The sequence below is a fragment of the Hibiscus syriacus genome, unplaced genomic scaffold (genome assembly GCF_006381635.1).
Source record: "Hibiscus syriacus cultivar Baekdansim isolate YM2019G1 unplaced genomic scaffold, ASM638163v2 tig00110560_pilon, whole genome shotgun sequence".
In the NCBI taxonomy this organism is placed as follows: Eukaryota; Viridiplantae; Streptophyta; class Magnoliopsida; order Malvales; family Malvaceae; genus Hibiscus; species Hibiscus syriacus.
This window is the reverse complement of record NW_024062781.1, coordinates 221,232-241,143: the sequence shown is the minus strand read 5'-3', so window position 1 is coordinate 241,143 and position 19,912 is coordinate 221,232. Positions and strand designations below refer to the sequence as shown.

At 34.4% G+C, this 19,912-nt stretch overlaps 2 protein-coding genes and 2 pseudogenes across 2 annotated transcripts; 2 read left to right on the top strand and 2 right to left on the bottom strand.

Annotated features, from left to right (window-relative positions):
• The first annotated feature begins 497 nt into the window (after positions 1-497).
• Positions 498-2,746, top strand: LOC120132262 (annotated as a pseudogene).
• A 5,456-nt stretch (positions 2,747-8,202) lies between these two features.
• LOC120132324 (tetraspanin-8-like) lies at positions 8,203-9,548 on the top strand. Its single transcript, XM_039149108.1, has 2 exons — positions 8,203-8,751; positions 9,075-9,548. The coding sequence occupies exons 1-2, from the start codon at positions 8,242-8,244 to the stop codon at positions 9,378-9,380; spliced, it is 816 nt and encodes a 271-aa protein (XP_039005039.1). The 5' UTR covers positions 8,203-8,241; the 3' UTR covers positions 9,381-9,548.
• Positions 9,549-11,158: 1,610 nt separating this feature from the next.
• On the bottom strand, positions 11,159-12,677 carry LOC120132261 (annotated as a pseudogene).
• Positions 12,678-13,511: 834 nt separating this feature from the next.
• Positions 13,512-19,138, bottom strand: LOC120132260 (cation/H(+) antiporter 4-like). The gene is made up of 5 exons (XM_039149064.1): positions 19,066-19,138; positions 16,896-17,228; positions 15,799-16,058; positions 14,718-15,719; positions 13,512-14,630 (listed from the first exon to the last, which is right to left on the bottom strand). Exons 1-5 carry the CDS (start codon positions 19,136-19,138, stop codon positions 13,512-13,514), a joined length of 2,787 nt encoding a protein of 928 aa, XP_039004995.1.
• Positions 19,139-19,912: the final 774 nt, after the last annotated feature.

The window sequence follows — 19,912 nt, the reverse complement described above, 5'->3', positions numbered from 1 at the left end:
TTCTATTTTTGGCTTAGGAATTACCACTGGACGAAGATATTGAACTAACGCGCAAACCAGAAAGGGCGGGTTTGGAGTTGGAACTTGGAATGCTCCTTCACCCACCGTATTCAATTTTCCCTTTTTTCTTTACAGGACTGAAGTGCAAACTGAAAAATAATAAATCTGCCATTTTCCATTTTCCATTTTCAATCTTGTCGTAAGCTCAGTTGAGTTCCTTTCATTTTCATGGCTTCCTTTCGCAGGCTTCTTCCTCTTTGCTCTTCTATCAACGTATGTTCATCTCTCTCCGCCTCTCTATTTGTTTTCATATTTATAAAACTGATAGCAACAACGATCTCACTTTTCAATCATCTTTGTTGCAGGGAACGAGATTTTCTTCTTCTGGAGTTCAATAGGTTTTCCCTTCTTTTTCAGTCTGTGTTCACTGTTCGCTTTTTTAAAAAAGAAATCTGTAAATTTGGACTTTCATGTCTTATACATTTTTGTTTTTGTAAATGTTTCAAATAGGCATGTTTCGATTGCAATCTTACTTTTCTTTAACTTTTGAATTTATTATGTTCTCTGGTTACTTGGTATTATTTGAGGTTTATATTACTATTTATTTTGTTAAAAAAAAGGATTTGGCTCAAATGATCGTGCCTACAAGCAAACCGTATCCAAGTTCGAGGAACGAATAAAGCGTGCAGAAGCAGAAACTTCGGAGGTTAATGATGATATTGACAGGATTCGGACGGAATTTGATGCTGCCAGACGGAGTTTCCTCGAGTTTCCAGAGGCACTCAAGGCAATGCCGAAGATGAATCCTGAAGGTTCAGTTATGTTCTCTTCCTTTATGTTTAATTTGAATCTATTTTAGCAGATTTACGGATCCTATATGGCATGTAGTATTCAATTTTTTTTTTCTTTTTGGTGTTAATGTAGTTGTATATGTGAATAGGGGTATTAGACTGGATCTTATTCAGGTATACGAATTTGATTATGATTTTACATTGGTACATTACTCTGCGAACTTGCAAAGTTTGATATATGATTTCGCAAAGGAGCATATGGTGAATGAGGTTAGCATTTATGTGATATTATAATGCAGTTATGTAATTGATGTTTTTTCTGTGTGGCTTATTGTTGGTGTTGACAAATTGTTATCTATCGCACTCTTGCAGTTTAGGTATCCAGAGGTTTGTATGAGTTTTAAATATGATCCATCCTTTCCCATTAGAGGATTGTACTATTACAGGCAGCAGGGATGTCTCTTGAAGTTGGATTTTTTGGTTCCATAGAGCCAGAGGGATGCTTCTATGGTCGTCGCCAGGTACTATGAATTATTTCTGGTGACCTGGCTGTTCTGTTTATTTTGCAATCCTGGAACTAAGTTTGCCTTGATGATTACTATGGGTTATTTATTACCAAGATATAGAGAGAAAATATTAGATAAAACCTTCCATGTTTAATATGGATGGTTTTAACACCTGGTAAGATGTGAGTTTAAAGTTTCTTAAAACTTGTAACAACTCGTCCTTTTCATTAATGATCACTAGCAATAGCTTGAGGTTTCTTATCAGTTTGTATCATGTGCATGTGTTGGGAAATTCTTACATGACTATGTGAAATATACTGCTTCTCATTTTGCAACTTATAATGCAGCTTAGTGAGAAGGAAATAGTAGAGATATATGGGAAAAGACGTATTGGCCGTGACCAGGCACGCCGTCTTGTGGGCTTGATGGACTTTTTTCTGCTTTAGTGAGGTTGGTTTCAGTAATTGTATTGTTTGTATGTATAACAATGTTGTACATGTATGTCTAAATAATAACATATGTAGGCTTTCACATTTGTAAGTCGCATCTATGAGTGTTTGTCAGAGCATTATAGTCAGATGGGGATGTTTGGGCAAGAGGATTCCAACAAAATGCTTACACATGCATGCTAATGTCTCACAATACCTTTTGATTAACTGTAATCTTAATACTTCTTTTAGTCATTGCTGCTGCTGCCTTTTTCTTCTTCTTCATTCCAACGTTTTTGATGAAATAAGATAACAAGTTCGCTTTAAAATATATCTAATAAATGTCAAAATATCTTGTCAATTTAAAAATCTACTTGTGGACATTGATATGGATAGTACATATTTTAGGCTTGCAAATTGTATTATCAGATTTTATAAGTGTTTTTTTTTTTGCCTTTTCTTGGACTATTTGCCTTTATGATAAGCACATATTTTGTTCTATTTTTAAGTTCCTGATTTTTTTCCTTTCATAATCCTTTTAGGCATGTCTCATTGCCGATATTGTGCAATATTTCGTTGATGCTAAACTAGAATTTGATGACTGCTATGTATACGAAGATGTCAATACTGCAATTCAGCATGTTCATCAAAGTGGTTTCATGAACTTCTTGTTTCATCATCGTTATTATTACTATTATCCTAAAATCTTCCTTGGGTGCAGGCAAAATTTCATATATTACAGGAACTGCTTGGGAGGTTACATGCAACTGTACCTTGTAGTAAGAGAAGTGAAGAATACAAGTTACCTATGAGCGAATTAAATGAAGAGAGGCAGAAAGCTCGCAGTATGATGAAAAGAATGTTCAATATATCTTTTGGGGCCACCTTCGTCACTGACAAGGGTCAAGAATCTGCTTTTGCTTATCACATCCATCTATATGCCGATGTGTACACTAGTAGACGAGAGAACTTTTGTTCTACTCACCTGAGACGTGGCTTCACGCACCGTATGATATCATGATCATGCCTCATCATGTGAAGGTATGTCATTAACCTTCTTTAACCATATACTTAAAACGAACCAACAATCTCTTTTTTACTACTATTTCTTTGTTTTTTTCTCATTTACGAAAATGAATCATGGTATGTTTTCTTGTTTTATGCTCTTGATTTCTGCCATTGTTCTTATGGCCCATCATCTAATTTGCAAATACCTTATCTGGATTCTACATAAAAGTCATAATCTTCTCCAAATAATTGGATTATGAAGGTTCAATTGGTAATATTCATATGGTAGAGAAAAAAAATGATATTATATATAGAATGAAAAAAAATGAACAGAGAGAGTAAAACAGTATCTTTTCTTAAGAGATCAAAGGTGGGAATGTCAAATGCATATTTGTCTTCTGTTTGCTTGTTATGAAATGAATTGAACTCTAGAATTTCAACTATATATTCAAGTCGATGCCGAGCAAAGTTGTTTTACTTACCAGCGTTTAACGTATCTATTGAAATGTTAATATAGTCGACTTATTGTTGTGATCTCTGATGCTGAATTGTGATCATCATCCCCTCCTTTCTTTCAGATTCCCTTGAGTTCGTTCAAAAACCAGTAGATGTTATTCCTTAATGCCGTGGAAGACGGGAGGACCACTTTGTTCAGCTCCGAATCTGCTAGGTTGGTTGATGTTTCTGTCATTAGAGATACCATGGTATAAAGCTCATTTCCATGATTGGGTTGAAACTGATTCACGCATCCCTTTGTAATACATCCATCTCGCATCGTGCCAAGAGATGAACTACCTGTCATCTTTGCTCCGAAATCGGTGGAATTTCGAAATGTTACTTGGAAAGATCAGGAGTAGGGAGCAGTTATTGATTAGTTTCGCGACGAATTGCCGTTCGGATTCACCATCGATTTTGTTCCCCGGGTGATTTCTTGTTCCTTGAGTTAACTAAATTGTTGCATTTGAACTTCCATCAGCAGCACGATTGCTGTAGATGTGGCATTGGATCTAGTCTACTGCTAGACGATTGCCAAAGCATTTTCTAAATTCTTCAACCCTTATCCAGCTATGTTTTGTTCGGTGATAAATATGAAGACGACCTTCTGCCAAGTTTTCTTTGCCGGGTATGGTTTTGCAAGTAAACTGGGAGCATTGAGAGGTTCTTGTAACGACTGATTGGTTTATTGAAATGGAATAGTTATATCAGTAGTTGGCTCGCTAGGGACGGACGTATAATTTTATGTTTGGGGCAAACTTGAACTTATAAAATTTTATGAGACGATATTAAACTTATAAAATTTTAAGAGAAAAATATATTTTTAAAAAAAAAATAAATAGAAAATATCTATAATATAAAATAATTTTTAAATTTAGGGGGATTTCCCCCGCTTGCCCCCTCGATCCATCCAACCTTGGGCTCACTGGAATTGACTATTCAGCTACCATTCTTTGGTTGTTATGGATAGCTAATGTAATAAAACAAAGGGTAAACTATTTATCTGGTACCTATCTATTCATATGTTTATGTTTTGGTTACCCAATTATTTCTAGTAACAAAATAAGTCTATACGTTAAATATCATTTTCAGTGTACTTAATAAATATCATTCATTCGTATATATTGATAAATTGAAGGGGGATGGGATTGCAATGACTTGAATCTAGTTATGTACTAGTGGAGGTTGATGATGAAGTAGCATGTCATTTTCATGTTTGATATTATCTGATTATTTAAGTTAAATTAGTTTCTTATGAAAAAGGGTAAATTATGCATTTAGTACCTAAGCTATCAATTTTAGTCCCTTTTAGTACCTAAGCTTTCAATCTTTTCAAAATCAAACCTAAAGTTTAGTTGTTGTTTCATTTTAGTATCACACCGTTAAAAACTTCAGTTTTTGTTTTATTTTCGTACTCTCATTCAAAATTTAACGTTAAGTTTTGAAAAATTGAAAGTTTAGGTACTAAAACGTGTTAAAACCTATAGTTTATGTACTAAACGCTTGAATTTTTAACGGCATGTACTAAAATGAAATAAAAATAAAACATTAGTTATGATTTAAAAAAACTTAAAGTTTAGGTATTAAATGCATACTTTGTCCTATAAAAAATTAAGGTTTTAATTACATTTTTTAGAAAAAAGAAGTTTGTCTTTGGTAGCATGTGAGATGCTTGCTTCTGGGAAGGTTGGAATGAATGGTCGAACAAATCGGGGGGTCACATGTCATGTGAATTAGAAGGTTTGGCAAAAACAAAGTCGTCGGTTCATTGATTTTATTTTAAATTTCAACATTCATCTTAATTCAACGTTTGACTTTGCAGCTTAATGAGTTCTTTTTAGGCCAATAAGTAGTTTAATATGGAACCAAAAAAAAACAACCTTTCTTTAGAAAATATCGTTTACTTGTACATTGAAGGAAGAGGATTATTTAGTTTTTATATTCTAATTTAATTCATTTTTAATATTTTTTACTAATTTAATATTGATTTATATAATCATATTTTAAAATATTTAAAAGAAATATATCATCTTTTATTATTGAAACTATTCTTTGAATTTCTGTATAACTGAATTTCATAAATTTGATCAAACACCTACGACCTGGTCGAAGTGACGCGTGGTTTGGTTGCATATTGCTATTATAGGTTGCGTGCAGGGGATCACTTCGGAGCGATGGAGGTCACGCGCGCAAGGCTGGTGGAAAAAGTGAGCTTTGAGAAACAGTACAAAAGCAATAAATAATAAATTCGTGACAGATTTTGACCAAATAAAAAACTACAAACATTATTTGCGTTTTATTACTCGGACGAAGTCGTATTTATTTCTTAAGGCTAAAACACAAAAATTATTTTATTTAGGTATTACAGTTTAAATTTATAAATGTAAATCAAATTTTTGGTTAAAATTACCTGAATAATGTGATTAAAAAATAATTGGCTGATTTGAATTACATGAGAAAATATTTTCTCAATTAGGGTGAACTAAAATACGTTAGAAATACAATACGTCTTATGAAAGACGTAATGACCATCATGTGTCCTCTGTATAGATCTATTGATGCAAACACCACATGCATTGCTCTTGATATAAAAGACTCATTGTGCTCACTATATCGCTGTCTTTTAGAAGATACATTGTATTTTCGGTGTCTTTTAACGAGACTTTAACAATGACTCGATCTCAAAAGATAATTTTATCATCACCTTACGAGAGATAATTTTTTTTCCAACCCATTATTCAGGAAAAAATTGCCAAATTTTAGAGTTTGATGATGGTATAACAAAAATAATATAATTTAATAAAATTAGATAAATAAACTAAAGTCACTAATAGAACAAACACTACCGTAATTCTATATTTAATATAACATATTTTTATCCTAATTTTGTTATAAACCATACCACATCCGTACTAATGGGTTAAATGAAAAATATCAAGTAAACATGATAAAGGAATTACACCTGATAGCTTATTATATGGAGGGTGTTTTATGATTTTAACCTTCTTTACTTTTATTATTCAAATGTAAATTTTACATTAATCAGGTGTTAATTTCTTAAAGTGTTTATTTATATATATATATATATATATATATATATTATTAAATGATTAATAATAATGTTTATATATACATATTGTTATTATCATCGACTCATCGAATTAATACGTGTCTTTGAAACGTATCACATATATTTGCATATTTTTACTTTATTTTCCTTTTCTTCATTCTAATCCTTGACAAAACTCTTTTTTTAAAAAAAGGAATGTGTTTAATTTTCTCTTAATTTCTTCATTTTAATTCTAAATATATAAAGTAAAAAAAGTTCTCTGATTGAATATTTTTTACCCTAAAATCGAATCTGACTCGATCCGAACATCACATTTTAAAAAAATAACACGTTCGGATCGGATTCGGATTTCATGCCATCTCTATACATAACACTCTATATATTAAATTTATAATATATTACTTAACGTAACAAATAAAACTTCCATTTTTGAAAAATCCAAAAAGGTCACGACACTCTATACTACTTATAATCCAAGTGTATACATGTTATTTTGAATAAGTTATTAAATATAGTTTAATATATTAAGTAAATAAGAAGAAAATAAAAAAAATTGCATACCTATTTTATTAGGAAAAAGAGTATTAAAATTTTTGAACCCTTATTTTTTTAATTTCTAATCCGTCAATGGGATCAAAGCCTTCAACCATCCATGTAGGAAAAATCAAATAATAAATCATTTTTATATTTATTTAAAAATAATAATTTAAATTATTAAAAAAAGTTTAATTTCTCTCGATTAGTGTGCCCTAATATCTTTTCTTTATCGTCTTCATTAATTAACGGTAACACTAGTTTTACTGTTGGTTGTCGACCGTCGGTATTTTTTATTTTTTTTCTTTTATATAATATATATTTATTTTCTTTTCTTTTTTTTATTTTGAATAAGTATGCATGTATGACAAGTTTTCATTTGTCTTTATGATACGTTTTCTTATACTTTTTTTCATATTTTTTAATTGTTTGGTCGTTTATTCATTTATCTTGATTAATTTGATATATCTACGACTGATCAAGATGATACTTATATGATATTTTGTTGATCTTCTCTTCTTTAGACTGTTAGATTGGATTTAGATATCCGATTTGTCATCGTGAATAGTTTTTTACGTCTCTCGAGTATGATTAGCGGTTTGTCTGTGGTCTTTCAATAGCTTGAATTCCTTTTGATTCGTTTGCTGATGCAATCAGATATCTTTGTATTTATCTTTGTTTGAATTTTTTGGTTAGATTTTTAATCTTCCTTATATGGTCATTATGTGATCATAAGTTGCTAGTATTGATTCAACGTTTATAGGAATTTTTTTAATTATATGCTTAATATAAGATTGTGATTGTAAATTTTATTGTATTTTAGAATATTTTTTATTTTAAATAAAATTAGTCACTTCTATAAAAAAAATTAACATAAATATGAGTAATAAAACAGTCCTTTCCCTATAACACAATATTCTAATCAATATATAAAATTTATTTCTATAACAAGAAGATAAACAAAAGTATTAAAATTAATATAATAATTACTTAACGTAACAAATAAAACTTCAATTTTTGAAAAATCCAAAAAGGCCACGACACTCTATACTATTTATAAAGTCGGAAGAATTTGGATGTAAATCAAAATAAATAAATACAAAATAAACCATTTTTTATTAATTTAAAAATAATAATTCGAATTAAATAAGATTACTATCTGACGGACGTGGGTGTTAAATCCAAATAAGGTGACATATCCCACGCGATTTCACGCGTGAGACGTGTACAGCGCGTGAAAATAAACCGCAGATAATTTCTCATTAATTTTCTTCAGAAACTCCCAACTCCTCGTCCCGTATAATCAACCCCCCTTACGACTCTAATACGTCTCCAATTTAATTTTTCCTTTTTTTTAAGCCAAAGGAAGAACGAATCGAGTGAAAAGAACCTGCCGGAATACTGAATCAATGGCGTTTCGGCTGAGCAACAACCTAGTGGGTATCCTCAACTTGATCACGTTCATCCTCTCGATCCCCATCCTCGGCGCCGGCATCTGGCTGAGCCGGGAAGGCGTGACCGAGTGCGAACGGTTCTTGGACATGCCCGTCATCGTGATCGGGGTCTTCCTCATGATGGTCTCCCTCGCCGGACTAATCGGCGCGTGCTGTCGCGTGACGTGGCTGCTCTGGCTCTACTTGGTCGTCATGTTCCTCCTCATCGTGCTGGGGATCGTCTTCACGATCTTTGCTTTCGCGGTGACGAATAAAGGGGCGGGAGAAGTGTTGTCCGGGAGAGGTTACAAGGAATACCGACTCGGGGATTACTCCGACTGGTTGCAGAAAAGGGTTACTAATCAGAAGAACTGGAATAAGATTAAGAGCTGTTTGGCTGACAGTAAAGTTTGCACTGATTTCCATGATAAATATCTCAATGCCTCTCTCCCGGAGTTTTACCAGGCTCACTTGTCAGCCATTCAGGTATCTAAATTCTTGAGATCTGAGTTTTCTTCTTCTTAATATAAAAATTGAATCAGAGATATATTACAATCCATACAGAGCTTTATGCGTAAAGGGAACTATAATGAATACTTTTTGTAATCTATTTGACTTTATGTTGATTCTAACTTTAGGAGGAAAAAGGTTCTCAACTTTTCTGAAGTGCATATTCATATAATATTTCCTGCAAGATTACGATTCCCAAACGTGATTCTCTCAAAATAGATAGTTTAGGGGATCGATTAACAGAGTATTCCATCACAAATTTGACGTATTTTCTTTGTTTTTGTTTTGTGTAATTGTAGTCTGGTTGCTGTAAGCCATCGGACGACTGTAAGTTCGCATACGTCGGGCCGACTAACTGGACAAGAGGGGATGGGTCGCCGGCGAATCCAGACTGCAATCTGTGGGATAATAACCCGAATACTCTATGCTTCAACTGCCAGTCATGCAAAGCTGGGTTCATAGACAACCTCAAGAGTTCATGGAAGAAGGTGGCGGTTGTCAACATCGTCTTCCTCATCTTCCTCATCGTTGTCTACTCTGTTGGCTGCTGTGCTTTCAGAAACAACAGGAGAGACAACGCTTATCGTCAAGGCTGGAAGCCTTGACCCCTCTTTCTCTTCTTAGCTTTCTGGGTTTTTAGTTTGTTTGTATTTTGATATTGTTTGTGATTGCATTTGGACCTTTTATTGTATAGTTTTTCACTTCCTTGTCTAGTTGTTAGCAATTTAGATCGTTTATATATATGCATAAAAGTCGCAGATACTATTGTTTTATAACTGATGTTGAAACCTTTCGTATTTCATATATTGAATGTTGACATTCTATGGTGGATGGGAAATAAAAGGTGTGTGGGTCACCTAAATACATATAGATGTTCAAAATCTCCGAATCTGATTCGTCTTGATCTGATCCTTTAAAGGCATTTTTTTAAAAATTTCAGGGCTTGAGACGGGACAAGTTATATATCATATAAATTCCGGATGGGACGGGGTCGGTTTCAAGGTAAAAAGTTATTGATCCAACTCGGTTAATTTAAACTATATATGTATATTATATTTTAATATTTATATATTATTAAAACATATTATTTATTTATTAAAAATGTAAAATACATAGTAAAATATATTAATTTAATCTTGAAAATATAATAAATAATTTATCGAGACCGGGTGAGATCAGATTTTATATATATTTTTGAGACGCAAAAAAACCATCCCACCCTGTGCCGATCCCTACCCAAATACTGTGGGTTGAAGAATTCTATTTCATTTTATTATATATTTGATCAAATGGGAGAAACTTTGCACCCCGAAATTGAATGGGCATTTCACTTGGATTTGCCCGATTCTATTTTATTTAAAAATTTATGTTCGAATTGATTTTTTTTTAAATGTGAAAAAAATATAATTGAGTCGAGTAGATTTGTTTAAAAAAATTGATTTGACATAATATTATATGTACCTTGTATATATTTAGAGATAATTATAATATTATATATTTTTATTTTATTTTACTTAATAACCTAAACCCGAGCCTTATACGTATGAAAAATTTTACTTTCTAATTAAAATTAGATGAAATAAAAATTTGACTCGATTCAATCCACGACGATCCTTATAGCAAAAGGCGGAGAGGGATTTAGGGACCTTTACAATTTCAATCTTCCCCTTTAAGGGTAGAAGCTAATCTACTCTAGATTGCTTCGAAGTCTTGAAAGGCAAGTATTTTCCCAAGGAAAATTTCCTCTCATCTCAACTAAGTCACAAAAGTATTGATATAACTAACTAACCACTTCTTTTTAATGTTTTGTCAATAAAATATTGACACATTTGAAGGGAATAAAACAACAAAAATTTCTTTGTAAGTCTTTTTCTATTTACCCCTCGTTTGGGGTCTACATCATGTGGAACACACTGTTGTCCTATTTTCCTTCGCATCACTGAGGCTTAAGAGTCTTATGTTTTACGTGGAGACACTATTACGTATTGTTTTGAAAAAATTAAAAATGTATATATTAAAACGGATCAAAATTAATGGTTTAGGTACTAAATGCATAATTTACCCTAAACAATATTGAGTTAATGTTTCATTGAAAAGTACATTAATGAGTAATGAAATAATTTTGACTATAGACGAAAACATTGCATGTTTGTGAAAGTTAAAAAATTTAAGACGATTTAGATACGTTGCACTTGGTTGATGCTCCAAATTAGCTACTAAAAGCTTTTCGGTCCAGTTTCTATCGGCCTCCGGTGGGTTCCCTCGGCTCCCATCTCTTGCTCTAAGAATGAATGGAATTCACAAAATTTCACCTTTCAATCAACAGTATTGAATTGAATTTACAAAATCGGTGGGTCGAAGTGAGATTCTACCCGAACCAGCTTTATGCATTATTTTCATTCGTATTAGCAGATTTGTCGGACAAAAGTGGTTCTTCTATCGGACTCTTCTTCGCGGTGGATATCTGGCCAGTCAAAGACTCAGGGTCTGTTTCTTTCACTCAGTAATCTTCGGCTTTTCCCCAAAGAACAATATATAAACCACCAATTACGCCAACCGCACCTATTAGGCTGAACCGACACAGACCAAAACGAGATAAAATACGATTCTATATTAGAAGGACGAATTTTTATGTCCCGTGTGCTCGAAATGTTACCTGCCCACGTAAATTTCTTCATGCAAGAACGGCACAGCCAGTATGGTCACAATGACTGTACACGAAGGATTAAACATGGCGGAAAACAGGGGTCCCCTTTGCGCTATGCACCAAGCTTGAACGAAGAATGAGAGCCCCGATCCGAATATTCCCTATACAGATCATGTGCTTCACATTACGATGTGATTTGCATAGTATAAAAGTGAAAAAATGAATTCGTCTTTTTTTCCTACATACTACAACGAGACAACAAACGAGCTCAAAACTGGAATGAAGGGTCCAGGCTTCGAGGTCTGATTGTAAAAACAGTGTAACAACTGCCGACTGCAATGCCCCGAAGAAACACATCCAGGCTGACAAGGAGACGTGGTCGGGGTAGCTGGCTGAAGCCGGGACCTGTCCGCAAACATGTATTGATGTTATTATTAGTGACTGAAATGTTAGACAAGTGGAGACAAGTATTGGATCCAAATACCTGCAAAATGAGCCAAATGGACCAGCAACAAGCGCTTCCAAAGAGAAACAAACAACCCAGCAACCAGTGCTCACCGCCGTCCCATCCGAATAATGATTTTTCCGGTAAAGGTTCTGCTTCCAATAGCTTTGGCCCCCTCAGCAGCGCCATGAAAATGGCTCCGGTGACGCAGATCAACGTGCCGACTATTTTGCCAATACTTCTCAAGCTTCGAATATTCACCATCTCTAACCTATACACAAATGGTAAATAAACGGTCTGCACGTATATGTATAACATATAGAACCAAGAGATATATACCATTAATTATGACGTACCCAACAATGGACGATGTCATAACAAAAGTGATGGCCGGGACTAGATTTGCCATTGCACTTGCCGTTGCAGAAGTGGCCAAGTATAGACCCTCATAATATATATTCTGATTGATTGCGATCCTGTATACAAGATTCTGACCTTAAGAAAATGGACAGAATCGAGATATATATACAAATGAAAAGAAAAAGAACCCAATAAGTGAGGCAAAGAATATCAAAGAAAAGCTCCTTAGTCCCATTGAAGGTCCGCCTGATTTCCTCCTGGAGAGATAAACGACGGGTGCCACGGCCAAAGTAGAGACGGCTTGCCGGTAAACGACGAGGACACGAGGACTCATGCCTTGCAACATAGCTGCTCGGGTGACGAGTGCAACGGCTGCATAACCCATCTGTAATCCCACCATAGCAATTGCATGCTTGTAATCTCCCCACCCACTCATCTCTTCCGATTATACTAGGTATAAAAGGACCGCTAGATAAGCTTCCATTTGTAAATTATATATATATATATGGAACTATATGACAGTATATACCGTATGAACGTATTTCCATATTTATCAGCTAAAAGGGTGTTTCAAAATTTGATCGTTTTTAAACGAGCATACGTGAACCATTTTTATTCTATCTCAATATTAATTACGTAAGAATCTAGGTAACCTTGTTCTGTAACAATAATTAATTTGTTCATATTATAAAAAGTTAATGTTATTGTTAATAATTTGTACATATTATAAAAAGTTTATGTTAATAATATTGATGAACTGGAAAAATAAAGGATTGCTGATCTTACTGTTAATTATTTTACAATTATGATTAAAATATATAATTGGAATGGTTGAATCCAATCTATCTAAAAAAAACGTATAAATAATGATTTCAACAAATAAATAATCAATTAACGCTACAAAGAAAATGCACCTTTAGTGATAATACAAATGATTACTAAAAGCACAAATGGTTACTAAAATCATTAAATATAGACACTAAAATGCATAGTAGAAGTCATCGCTAATAATTCTGTCACTATTATATTAGTGACAATTATTCTAAAAATTGTCACAATTGTTCTTTTTTTGTGACTATCTGCTTGACACAATTATAATATCAGGGGACCGTTTATGTAATTTACCAAAATTTAAATTGTAAATAGTATAAATCTAAAAATAACCCATTCCATTAAATTGGAACCCACCCATCTGACAATCTCTAGTTATAGGTGGAGAGAGTACACTCGTTATAGGGTGACAATCAGTTGGACAGAGTTATACCAATGAAATGGTATTGGGGCTTAATCATCATCAACCCATGGTTGTTTTTGTAGAACCAGCACAGAATTGTTGCCACCAAAATCAGCAGATGAAAGTAGGTCGCCGATAATTCCAATCTCTTCAAATTCTGTCCATTCATGGAGGCCGGTGGTCTGGGGATCTTCACAGTTGTATCGTCTCCCAACAATAAAAAGCTGGTAGTTATCCACAATGGATCGAAGAAAATCTAAAGTTTCAGGTCCATCATTTACCTGCTTCTCAATGTTTATTATGTATGAACAACATTCCTTAACATTTCTCAGCATTATCTTATCCTGCATCGTCTCGATATCATCAGCCAGATGAATCCTATTTCCAGCTGTGAGATGAATTACTGTTAGTTGAACGTTTTCGTTTTCGGACATGCGTATACCTAAAGCAAGAGCCTCCTGATCATCTTTACCCCCCAAGAATATCACAGCAACGTTATATAATGGAGCGCTGTCAAACGAGTGCGACTGTGAGTTGGAGCGGTTTAAATGGCGTCGACCTTCGACCAGGATCCCTACCGAGCACGGTGCTTTTTCGAGCATACCGTAGTTCAGGCTCCTTATGGTTTGGTCTTCGGATTCGATGCTGCCATCGAAGTGCCATCGGCGGTGAAATGGAAGTACTATAAAGGATTTGTGGTGTTCCAGGGCGAGGTTACATATATCCTCGTGCATCATATTCGCCGGGGACACCGCCGTGAACGCTTTCACCGTTACTGCTCTCCAGTTGTCACGCTCGAACCTTTGAAACGAGAGGACGACGTTCTCCGAGTACGAGTTGTTGGAAAGGGTGTGCTGATTCATGTCATGAGAGATGAAGAGTGGAGTGGCTCGCCCACTGAGCTTTATAAGGTGAAGCACATGAAGAGCAATGGGACTTTCTGTGGTCGAGGTGCTGAGGATGTCAATGATGGAATTGACATTAGCCGGGACATGAATACAACTAACCATGCGAAGCTCCTCGTTGTGCTTACAATGCATGATGCTCCTTTTATGGTAAGTTGCATACTTTCTCCATGGATCGTAGAGGGCTTTCACTATGATTGGCACAATGCTTGCGACCACGATGACGATAAGGCTCATGGAAACGAAGATAGGCTTTGTTATAAGCTGCAATTTTTCGACAATAAGTATTCATGAATACTGCAGTGAAATTTAAGTAAAAACCATACAACAGGAGGAGTTAAAGATATATACATTGCTATCGTGCATGTTGGTTAAGATAGCCATGTCAACGAGACCTTTGCTTATCGTTATAAAAGCAAACGCCAAAGCATCCCTTGTGGGCATTTTATTCAACAAGGAAAGAAGGAAGGAGACTCCAAATTTGGATAATAGAGCCACAACAGCGGAACGAGATTGGCGTTTGACAAAGGAGCCGTGGGTGTGGGTATGGAGGTAAGAAAAATCAATCCTCATGCCGCATGTTGAAGCAAACAAAGGCACAAGAAAACCTGAAACAACGGGCTCCAGTTTCTCCACCAGAGCGGATCCCAAAGGGGGTCCATCTGGGATAGCCAACCCAATTAGGAATGGGCCAAAGTTGGGGAATATCCTAAGAGAAGTGGTAAACTTATGTGAAACCATGAACGCCAAAATTGCAGCATAAAGGCAAACACCATTTATCATCCCACCACCAACCGTTTTCCTCGCCAGCCATTTCATTACAGGTCGAAAACAAAACACCAGCACAACAACAAAGGTTACAACCCTTCCGTAATGTAAAATGGCCCAGTCCACACCTTTTTTTCGTGCTGTATTCAAACCTTGGCAAACATTCAATAGAAATAGCGACAACATATTACCTACGAGGGCCGATGATAGGCTAAGCCTTCCGAGTTCCGAATTCAGGAGCTTCAGCTCACTGAGTAGGCTATGTATCACCGGAAACGAAGTCCCCGAATATGCCACTGCAAGAACGGAAATCTCGTTTGTGTTCTCAAGTACTATTTCATCTCGATAGGACCCAGCCATTACCAAGGAAACTATGAAAGGCACCATCACTGTTAGGATACCAATACACAGTGCCTTCTTCCCGGATCTGTATGTCATGCTAAAATCCATCTTCACCCCAGTTAGAAATAAATATAAATAATAGCCGAAACCCGCCACGGTACCCAGAATTAAAACACTATCCGCAGAAGTCGTAATGAGCGTTTCATCATCGTCAAAAACCGTAGGACCCAGTATTATCCCTGCCTGCATTTACAAAAAAAAAAACGCTCGGAATGAAGAATCAAAATGGAAAAGAAAAGTAGGAGAATGTGCAGGCACATACAAGAATCTGGGATATGAATGTAGGCATTCGGAGGCGCTTGAGCACAAAATGAATGGCTTGAGTGAGAAGGTAAGTGAGTATCATCTGGAGTTCGAGCGTTGGAGCAGAATAGTCCATGATGCTTCTAAGTTTCCCTTTGTAGAGCAATGTCATCAAGCCAGGTGCGTTGATTTTGGGAGGATATTTAAGACATATTTCTACCTTCTCTGTTTTCATGCTGCCTTCAAAGCTGTTGAATTCGGTGGAAGGAGAAGAGCTAGCTAGAGAGAGAGAGAGAGGAGATTGAATTGAATGAAATGAACGATAGGAATCATTGCTTTATATAAAGTTTCTTGTTTTTTTCTAACGTCTTTTTTTCCCGTTTTTAAATTCGGGTGGATTTGCATTTTGGTGAAACGAGTTCTTGTTGTTTGCTCAAACCATGGATCTTCATTTGTTCCAACGAAAACTCGTCTTTCAAACACGGCAAACCAGACACTTAGGTTTTTTTTTTTCTTTGTGTTGATATTATCTCTCGACTTTATATTTTATTTTAGGATAACTTTTGAATTTAGTTGCCTAACGTTTACTATAATTTAATTTTGATTACTCAATTATTAGTTTTTTCAAAATTTAAAATTATATTTTAGTTTCGTTTTAGTCATTTATCGTTTAAAAGAAAAACAGAACTGTTAGCGTTATAACTTTTAAATTTTTTCAATGATGACGTGGTATTATTTTATAATGGCATTATCAATATTATTGTTAATTTTTTAGGTATGATTTAAAAAAATAATTGAAAACCATAGTAATATTATTTATTTCTGTTTTATCTCTTTTTCTTATTTTATTTTATTTTTTAATTTTTTGTGATATTTTATTTAATAGTAACTATTTAATATTGATAGTAACTACTTTCTGATCCTATAAAAAAATTCAAGATTAGATTTGATGTTGTCTCTCTAATCATTTCTTTTTCTTTTGATTATTTTACTAATTAACCCCTGATTTGGATTCTCGGTCGATTTTCTCTTTTTTTTTTTTTTGTTACAAGGTAAGAAGCAAAAGCTAAATCACGGTACTATCATGCATATTAGCATTGAGCAGAAGTCTTATACCAGCAGGAGGAGACTGCAAAATGGTGAGGCCTCTGCCTGAGAAACCCAAATGTGCCATAGCGTCAGCAGCTTCATTGACATCCCTATGAACATGAGTGAATCTGATATGCCACTGTCGTTTAAGTAATAATCGGATTCGCCGGATAAGTGTTGGCTCATTATTCTGTCCGGTGGAATTAAGAATACGCACCACCTCACTACTATCGGTTCCACTCCCACCTGTCGCTCCCCCCGTTTTCCAAGGTAGAGTAAGACCATCAAGGATTGCCCAAAGCTCGGCATGTAAGACCGAGCAATGGCCAATTTTACGATGGTATCCTCCCAACCAGTTGCCTGTGCTATCTCTAACATAGTATCAAATTGCGGTTGCAGATTTTGTTACGGTGTCGCGGTTGCGGATGTTGCGGACGTTACGTAATGTGTGTTGCAGCTGTCGTGGGCGTGATCACTTCCTCAAAAATCACAATACGTCTCAAATATTATATTTATACATTTTACAGTTATCTTTTAATATAATATACTCTTTAAATATTTTATTTTGAAAATAAAAAATTTAATTTCATAGATAAAAATTTATTAAAAACAAATATAAAATATAGAAGTATTATCATACTGGATAATGCGTAATAAAAATTATAATGTTAATGAATAACATATACTATTATATTATATATTAGATAAAATTTTATAGTTTCATAATAAATAGATAAAATACATATACTATTATAGTATTATGAAATGGATTCATCTCTTATACAAAATTTATATAATAATAAATAAACATATAATTATCATACTTAATGTTAATATAAAAAATTAATTTAAAATTAATTACATCAATTTTAGATATGAGAAAAAATTCAATTTAAATTTAAATTAATTTAATTTTAAAATAACATTAATAAATAATTTAATTAATTCAAATTTAAGTAACTAATTTTAAACATAACTATTACGATATTATTAATGATATATATTTATAATTCAGTTTTAAGAATTAAATTAGAACAATTCATCTATGTAATTTTATATTTCATATAATTTAAAGTTTGTTGCGGCGTTACGGCGTAATTTATAGCTTGTTGCGATGTTATTAACGGTTTTTGATCGTAACAATCGTGATGCGGTTCCCTTATCGTGTTGCGCCAATATTACGTCGCGATAACCTTAAAAAACGTTACGATACGAGTGTTACGCTGCATTGCGGCCGCAATTCAGTACTATGATCTCTGATAAGACCTCCACTAGCAGCTTCCTTAGTTTGTTGAATTACAGCACTATCGGTGTTTAGTTTGATATACGCAGCACTAGGTGGCTTCCACTTAGGCTGCAAAGTTCTAATCATTTGCTTATTTAAACGCACAAGTTCCCGGAGTAAGTGAGCCCAAGATTGAGCCGATTTAATAATTAACCTCAGATGGTGACATATTAAATCGGTTTCATTACCCAAGAGTTGTTTCAAGAGTCTCATTACCCCAGAACTTGATCAAGCATTTGTGTATCCCATTGTCCCCGAGCATTAACCGTTGGAAATGAAACACTCACACAAACAACTTTTATTGAAACTCAAACAAATACTACAAGAACACTCTCACTCAAAAATAAGAACTACAAGTCACTCTTATAAGACTTTGCTTCTTCACTTACATAGAAGCTCTTAATTTTTCTTGATGTCTAAACTAAAATGGGGAGAGGGTATTTATACTACTTAAGAACAATCCTACATCACACAAATAAACAAATTTAAACCATTAAAAAATAAGACATATGCCTAACTCTCACCTAACTAATTTGATGTAAGCAATGACATCTTCACCTAACAAAATTATGTAAGCAATGACATCAAATTAGTTTGGGTTTGGGTTTAGGCTCCCATAATGGATCAAGTTTATGATCCAACACCCTCTTAAACTTGATCTTGTGACCCCTAGTAAGTTCCTTAATCTTATGAAGTCTTCGCTTGTCAGTGGCTTGGTAAAAATATCGACAATTTTAGCAATGAAGTTATTCTTATCATCTTTTATAGAAAGATTATAATTTTTCATATGAATATCATAACCTTTCTCTACCAGTTGCCCTAAACTTAAGATGTTACTTTTCATATTGGGCACATAGTAGACATTTGAAATAAATTGACGTCTCTAATCTTTCAAACGGATAAGGATATTACCTCTCTCTTTCATTGATATTGTGGAATCATCTCCAAATGAAACATTTTCGCTTTCTGACTCGTCTAGCTCCATGAACATGTCTTTCCTTCCACACATGTGATTGCTTGTACCACTGTCAAGATACCAGGAATTTGCTTGGCCACCCTCAGTTTCCTTTCGTGCTAGAAGAAAAGTTTCTTTGCCATCTATCTTTTCCTCCACATAGTTGACATTCTCCTCAATTTTGTTGTTGGGAGCTCTACATTCTGAAGCATAATGCCCAAACTTCTGACAATTATAACATCGAACTTGAGATTTGTCATACTTTGAGTTCGAATTGATTCTTACATGACCTTGTATTGAGTTTTCTCCTTTCTCATAGTTGTTGTTGGAATTGTTATTGTTCTAATTCCAGCCTCGTCCACGACCACGACTTCCACCTCGTCCATGGCCTCTACCTCTGCCTAGGCCACGTTGGTTTCTATCATTGCGTTGGCTTTCATGCATATCCTTGAGTTGTAGCTTGAGGAGTTGCTCAGTAAACACATGCTTCTTCTTATGCTTCTCTTCGTATGCTTGCAATGATCCTTGGAGTTGCTCGATTGTCATTTCTTCCAAGTCTTTAGTTTCTTCAATCGTCATGTCGATGTGCTCAAATTTGGGATCCAACTAATGTAGTGTCTTCTCTATTATCCTCACATCTTCTAACTTTTCATCATTTCTTTTTAATTGATTAGAAACAACTACTACTTTTGAGAAATAATCTAAAATAGACTCATATGCTTTCATGTGTAAAGATTCGAATTCACCTCTTAATGTTTGGAGACGAACCTTCTTAATTTGCTCGGATCCTTTGTAAGAGGTTTA